The 6,983-nt window shown below is 38.3% G+C and overlaps 1 protein-coding gene and 1 long non-coding RNA gene across 3 annotated transcripts; one reads left to right on the top strand and one right to left on the bottom strand.

Moving 5' to 3' along the window:
• Nucleotides 1–1,027: 1,027 nt before the first annotated feature.
• On the bottom strand, nucleotides 1,028–3,892 carry aagab (alpha and gamma adaptin binding protein). The gene is made up of 10 exons (XM_088416500.1): nucleotides 3,708–3,892; nucleotides 3,244–3,434; nucleotides 3,075–3,171; nucleotides 2,909–2,998; nucleotides 2,445–2,528; nucleotides 2,282–2,361; nucleotides 2,122–2,209; nucleotides 1,720–1,824; nucleotides 1,586–1,635; nucleotides 1,028–1,511 (listed from the first exon to the last, which is right to left on the bottom strand). Exons 1-10 carry the CDS (start codon nucleotides 3,796–3,798, stop codon nucleotides 1,434–1,436), a joined length of 954 nt encoding a protein of 317 aa, XP_088272626.1. The 5' UTR covers nucleotides 3,799–3,892; the 3' UTR covers nucleotides 1,028–1,433.
• On the top strand, nucleotides 1,298–6,757 carry LOC148422435 (uncharacterized). 2 transcript variants are annotated; one of them, XR_015865834.1, is made up of 3 exons: nucleotides 1,298–5,314; nucleotides 5,436–5,571; nucleotides 5,970–6,757. It is a non-coding gene; the product is annotated as an uncharacterized LOC148422435 (long non-coding RNA). The 2 variants fall into 2 exon arrangements; XR_015865833.1 differs by having other exon boundaries at nucleotides 5,662–6,757.
• Nucleotides 6,758–6,983: the final 226 nt, after the last annotated feature.

Raw genomic sequence — 6,983 nt, 5'->3', positions numbered from 1 at the left:
GTCACTAATGTAAGTAAATCCATTTATCCGTGCCAATATTAAAATAAAAATTTATTTAATAGTTATCAATTCATCAGTACACCTTTATGTGGTCAAAATATTATTTACCACAAAGGATATGTCTTTGTTCATCTATCTATGCCAATGATTCGTCGTGGCAGGCAGAAACATTTAAAAGCTCTTTCACCAGCACCACACATAAGCTAGAATTGCCTGTCATAGGTCAATGTTTGTTAAAAAATAAAATTAATACATGTTGTTTTGGGCCTGAGCAGCGACCACTGCATGGGTTTCTATTGTTTTGGTATATTTCCTTTGAAAAGAATTAAGATTTTTGAGGACTGAAACATGCTAAAAAGTTTCTATTTTATAGTTGTCATGATGAAAACAAAATGGCTTTGTAGCTCCACCCAGATGGGAAAATTAAACTCTTAGCAATTAATAGTTTTGACAGCTGTGGAAAATCGTAGATGTGTAGCACCTTGACATTAAAAAAATAATTAAGACCATGATGTACAGAATATGAGCTATGAATTTTGGAATGTCCAGTTTTGCACATTTACAGGGGTCATACTTTTATTTTTCTGTCCCATCGGTCTAGACTTTTCATCCATTCGGCTTCAAATTTGGGCTGCACCATCTCAAGACCTGGGACGACTGGGGGAAAAAATAATCTTGACTTTTTGAAATACTAGATTATGGGGCATCAAATATTCTGTTTCATGTTTATGTTTACAGTATATGTAACAAAAACAACTGGAATTGTCAAGTAAGTAAAAGCAAAAAGACCCAATACAAAATTACCAATGAGATTGAAATTTTTGCCAAAAATTTAAATACGGCTTATGCAATTATGCTTTGTGACTGACAACATTGATGTTCCGTGTGGGTGGCGCCTTGAATTTTTTTCAAATGCAAAATGTGAAACAGTGCGTGACAGTGCTGTATTTACATGTGACAATGAACAGTTAACCCACTTTGGCTTATGTTCAGTAAAAGAAATGAAAGAAGCCATTCACACACACACTAAAGACAATAACATCTTTGTTGGCATTTCAGACCTTTCATTATTTGTTAGACAGTTCATCTCTTGTGCCTTGACAATATTCACTATTTGTTTGTATGACAGTTAATCTTAAAATAAGGCACATTTATGTCACTTGGAAATATTTGTGACACTTGTACCCGAAGGATAAACAAACACATGAATGCAATGTTCTTCCTTGATCATTTGTTTTAAAGTCTGACCCTTTTGTTGCCTCTTTTCTGCTAAATCAGTAATGCCACTCTGAAGGAGTCAAAGCTGCCTCCAGTACAGTCCATGTGCACTTCCACTTGCAAACTGCAAGCAGCCCTTCAAGGAGGTGCTGGACCTTAAGGCAGAACCACGAAAGGTAGGAAAGATAGGTCGACGGGGTCACGACTTATTTTCGTTAGCTTTCCTCCCCAGATGATAAGCCGTCTATCTCGTCATCGTCGCCGCCAATGGCCGTCCAAAAAGCTTTTGCTACCTGGAATGCAGAATTGGGCCCCAGCTGAGATGTTTGCTTCTGTGACTATTAGTATAGTTGAAACGACGGTTTACCTTCTCTGCGTGCGCTTTTCTCTGCTCATGAGGTAATGATGAAGCTTTGTCTGTGAGTTGACAGGTAAAAAATGTACTATTGTCTCACTTGACACACTATACAGATAAAGTGCCTTATGCTAAAGCTCATTTACCTTTCATCTCTTTTAATTTGGTGAAGAGACGTTCAAAGTTATCTATGTCGGCGTCTCCAGCCGTGAGATTCGCAAGCTCTTGAATGTCTAAATTTGTCATTGCATCTGAAAGGATCAACAGGTGTTAATAAAACGACAGTATGCAGTAAAGTACTGGCATCCATTTGAAGTATTAGCAATGCTTCTTTTTTGTAAGCTTAATGTGCCCAGTAAGAGTTCTATAGTGAGTATGAAAAATAGTTGCATAAGTGATGCATTTTCACAAAACCAGGCTTATTTGGCAAAAATTAAAGTTGAGATTGCAGTCTAAAAAATATTGAGCTATTGATATTTCAGCAAGTGCAGAATGACCACTGGAGAGTAAATTCCAATAGCAAGTAATACAAAAGGCCATTTCCTCACCAACAACAGTGTTCTCTGGTGCACTGTCGCCCTCTCTGTGACGAGTCTCTTCGTTAGTAAGGGTGCCCTCTGCTGGTAGACTAGAAGACTAGCAAAAATGGAAAGCAATCATTTTAAATTGACATGAGAATAATGTTATATAGAGTAAAGCAGCACTGACTTGTGGATCTTGACAGCTGCGAGTATGGTTGTGTCGAGCGGCCACCAAACTGCTCATTAGTCCAAAGGGCTGACTGTTTCCTGTTATGTAACAGAAACAACAAAAAATGTTGCATCAAGTAATAGAAAAGACCTCTGGACAATGACTGTAGGTTTTATCTGACCATCTTTCATCTCCACACTGGTCCACACATTTGCATTGAGCGCCTGAACAATTCTCTTTACTCCAGTGGATTCCGGAAAGTCATCTGCACAAAAAAGGTGAGAAAACACAAATATCATAAGATTTGGGACACACGTTGTTAGAATAATTGTAAATACAGTGATTATACATTTGCTACAAAATATAAATGCTTGCATTGAAGAAATGCTTTTCTGTGAGAATGATTATAGTGACTATAAATTAGCTACAAAATATAACTGCTTGCAAAGAAGAAATGCTATGTGAGAATGAGCATTAGGAGGCATTCTGTCTTTACTTCTGTTTGGGCTACATGCTTGTGTGTTGTGCATGCGGTAGGATTACCGGCAGGAAGAGAAAGCGATTTTGAACTTGGATTATGGCCATTTTCATTATGTTGTGAGGACAAAAAAAATTTTGTTTGTTGATGTTTGAAGTGCCTCTCACCATCTTCGTCAGGCAACTCCTGAGGATTGAGCTCCACCAGTTCAAAGCTGTGCGACAAACACCACTGTTGTGCTTCATGTCTGGTAACGCCTTAAAAACGAATCCAGTATAAATGCCACACGGAGCAATTGTGTTTACACTTTTTGGCAATATGAAGGAAACGTACCATCTTCACACACTCTATCACACACGAGAATCAGCACCTCTGGAGCAATGTCCTCCACCACTGATATCCAAGGATGAAGCTTTTCCAAACCATCCTTCTGCAAAATGTAATTTACAGTCTTAAAAAAAAAAAAAAACACACACCAATGATTCATCATCAAATTCCATACCTTTGTACCGTCAAAATAAGCAACAAAAGCCTGCATGGATTGCGCAATCTCTGACGTCATTTGAAAAGTGCTGGGGACGACGCATAGCCTGACATCCGCTGTATAGTACTTGTTGTTGATAGTCCATGGATACCACACAACTGTTTGTTCTCCTTTGCTCGCCTCTGGCAACGTCTTCGAACCGACAATTTCTGTACAGGAATAAAAACATTTAATAAAAACGAAAAAAAAGTATTAAGACATACCCGTAAACCCGAGTGAGTCTGTTGGCCAAGGTTTTTGACGTTAGAACGATCACCTCCAAACTACGCCCGTATCATAAAAATATCGCTATTTGCAATTTCAATATATGAGGAATATTTGGGCAAATGCCCAGCAACTAAAGGTAAACATGTTAGCTAGCGTTAGCATTTTTACAACCTTTCTACAATTTCCTAAGATAACGGTCTCCTTACAAAACTCACGTTTTATGATTTCTTCTTCTTTGAAAGTCGCGTCACTGCTCGTGACAACGACACAGGGAAGAGGCATCGTAGCGTCCTCTGCGTCTGACATTTTTAGAAAAATGTTGCAGCTACAGCTAAGCGTTGGGAGCTACTGGTGTCACGTGACCGAAGAGGGTGGGCGGACTCCGGTGAACTTTCACCGCTGACGAAGCGTTCCTGTTCAATAAAATGAAAAATAACAAAATGTTTTAATTTGCTTCGCCAGTGATGTAAAAACATTATCATTTATATATTACATATATGTATGCGTTAAATTAGCCGCCCCCCCCGTTCAAATTTGGGGAAATTAAAAGCCATTATGTCAGTATTTTTAATTCTCATATTTCAATAAATAAGACAGGTTGATTGATTTAGTGTAGACATTGATATTGAGTACTGAGTATTTCTTTTACATAATTGTTCAATTTAACCTAATTATGCTAACTTCAACAATAGATCAATTTTCTATTGTATTAAAATCGTATAGGCATTGGTGTCAAACTCAATCCGGCTTGCCTTATCATTTTATGTGGCCCGCGAAATGCTGATTTGAGTTCAAGTTTCAGACTAAAATACCAAACTTCAATTAAATCACTTACTTAAATTTATTTGACTTCACTGTCACACTGGCCCTCTGACAGAAACTATGACTACAATGTGGCCCACGATAAAAAATGAATTTGACACCTCTGCTTTGGGTGATAAAAGGTGTGATGAGTCAAGTTTTACTTCTTCCTTCATTTCAAACATCAAATCAAATTGTATTAGATTAGTTTTGTCTGGTTAGGTGTTTTCTTGCATCACTCATTTTCTAAACAAATCATTCATTCATGTTGGGCGGCACAATGAGATTTTTGTTTTGGTTTTCAAAATGAAATTAAGTGAACATAAACTATCACAAAAACATATTTATTATGTGAAATTAATTTTTGTTCTCTTTTGGCACACCAGCAATAAATACACTTTCATACTTAGACCATTTGTCCATCTAATAAAAATCAAATGTGACCTTTGAATCCACAACTTCACCCACTTCTGGTTTAAATATGTTTTGTAGGTTAATGTAGATGGATGTAGGTTAAAGCACTATGCATCCATAAAGGGTACGGTAGTGTTGCTCTCACTATCAGTTCTGTGCATCTTAGTACAACATAAAACAGCAGATGTTGATATAGTAAACAGAAAATATGACTTGTGTTATTTAAAAAAAAAATCACTGAGGAATTTGTAGAGCTTCCTGGTATTTGTCATTTTTTGTGCAGCATTTTGTGTAAAGAATGTCATGTTATACCGGTAATAGCAATGTTTTTGTTGAAATATAGTTAGTCATTTCTCATTATTCAGTGTTGGGGAATAGAGACCAGTCAATACATAAATGAAGATGAAAGAAACATGCATGTTGGATTGATTGAAAAAAATGACCATTACTCGTCTATAGATAAGAAATCTTATTTGTCTGTAGGTTGTCCTGTATGTCCGAAAATTACTTGCAATAGGTTCCACCTCACCTTCGACCCTAATGAGGACAAGCAGTTTAGAAAATGGATGAAGGAGCATCATATTTTTCACTTATTCACTTTGAAAAGGTTTGCATTGATTCCCATTGTCCAGAGTATACTTTGATATTAATTGCGCATGTAGCTCATACCTGAAGATGAATTGGCAATGATTGTTCCTTTCACTCATATTTACTTCTTCCTTCTGCAGGATAGACTCTTCAGCCTGGTGTGAAGAGTGATGGTAGCCCTCTGCATTAATAGCTGTCCAAAGGTCTCTCGCGCAGAGCAATAGTGACATAAAGGTCAGCGGGCCTGTCACAACAAACGCATCCATCATCGCAAAGGTCAGTATTCCTTTTAGCTATAGTTTACACACTTTCTACAGTTATGTTTTGGCGACTCAGCGCCTGACGTGACGTGACAAGGACCGTCAGTGTGATATTGTACAGATGGAGGGCTTGGCCGCAGAAAGTGGCAGATTGCAGCACATCAGCATTCTTTGAAAGGAGCAGGCACTTGATTGCTGCGCTATGGGCGAGTGCTCCGCAGCTGTCTCAGGACAGACGCCCGTACCTGCTCTAGCATGCCAATAAGACAGCCGTAGCTTCCCCAACTGCTAATCACTGGCTATCTGCCGACTCCTTCTCCTTCGGAGAGTCGCGCTACCTTTAGAATGCGTCGCACTTGTGCCAGTGCGCTTCTCTGTTTTAGCAAGAGAAAAAATGGTGCCACCTTTTCACAGCCTGGTAGGAGACAGATGTGTGCCTTTGAGCGGAGCATCTCTCAGCACCTGGCCTCTTCTTGTGGTCTGTCAGAAAGCTCAGTGGTCTGCGGAGAACAAGGAAGGCGTGTGGGGAGTGGACATGCACAAACTTCTGTTTTATGAGTGATGACACGCCAGAGTCCGAGTAAGAATGAAAATTGGAAGAAACTTCTCAGTTTGTAACTTTGTCTACTGGTACAGCAAAGTACACACATAAAGCTGCAGCGTCAATTTTGTAATTCAACTGGTGGTTGAGACTGTTTGATCTGAAGTTGAAGTTGAAGATAACCTGTTCTGTTTTTTTTTTTTTTTTTTTAAATTAAATAAGAACACTTTTCCTACTGTGAAATATGTTCTGGAGCGGCTTTGCAGCGGACAGCACAGGGTGTCTTTAACTTGCGCAGGGTACCATGAAATCTCATAACGATCATAGCAGATGCATGGGCCAAGAACATATGGTGAAACTAATATTTTTTTTTTTTTTATAGCCGCCTGTTAAGATATCAGTTGCTATGCAATGGCTATGTCATGTTTATGTATTCATTACCTTTGCTTTATAGGGTCACGTATTTATAATTGTAATTGATTTGTTCTTTGATATATCAGTTTCCATGCATGGTCCTTTAGTTTGCTTTACTATGTCAAATAGGATGACGTACGAATATTTAAGCTCTAGATTCGTAGTGATTGATAATTTTTTCAGAAAGTCAAGCTACCATTTTAGTTTCCTTCAAAGTCTAGTTTCTGAGTCTAATTATCCATGTCAAGTTTCCAATGATCCAAAAATCCTTCTAAATTTCAACATTTGGTCATTTTTTGTCTATAGCTTTTGACCCATTTGAGCCACACGATAATTCCTAGTGTGCTCATTAAAGAGCATTCTGGCCAGTCCAATGATGTCTTATGCGTTTGGGTTTGGATGCCATTAACTTTGTTGTATTGCTGAGACAAAATGGACACCAAATTGGACACAATTGAATGGGCTCAGTCTCA

The sequence above is a fragment of the Hippichthys cyanospilos genome, chromosome 6 (assembly GCF_059441005.1).
Source record: "Hippichthys cyanospilos isolate Australia breed blue-spotted pipefish chromosome 6, RoL_Hcya_1.0, whole genome shotgun sequence".
Taxonomy (NCBI): domain Eukaryota; kingdom Metazoa; phylum Chordata; class Actinopteri; order Syngnathiformes; family Syngnathidae; genus Hippichthys; species Hippichthys cyanospilos.
Note: the sequence above shows the minus strand (reverse complement) of the source record. Positions and strands in the feature narration are given on the sequence as shown.

Bases quoted from the DNA above. Each gene is read 5' to 3' on its own strand.
- aagab (XM_088416500.1), bottom strand. From the start codon at position 3,798: ATGTCAGACGCAGAGGACGCTACGATGCCTCTTCCCTGTGTCGTTGTC. The intron at 2,210-2,281 runs GTCAGTGCTGCT...CATTTTTGCTAG, and splicing joins GCAGCTGTCAAGATCCACAA to TCTTCTAGTCTACCAGCAGA. The intron at 1,512-1,585 runs GTAAACCGTCGT...TCTGCATTCCAG, and splicing joins GAAAAGCGCACGCAGAGAAG to GTAGCAAAAGCTTTTTGGAC.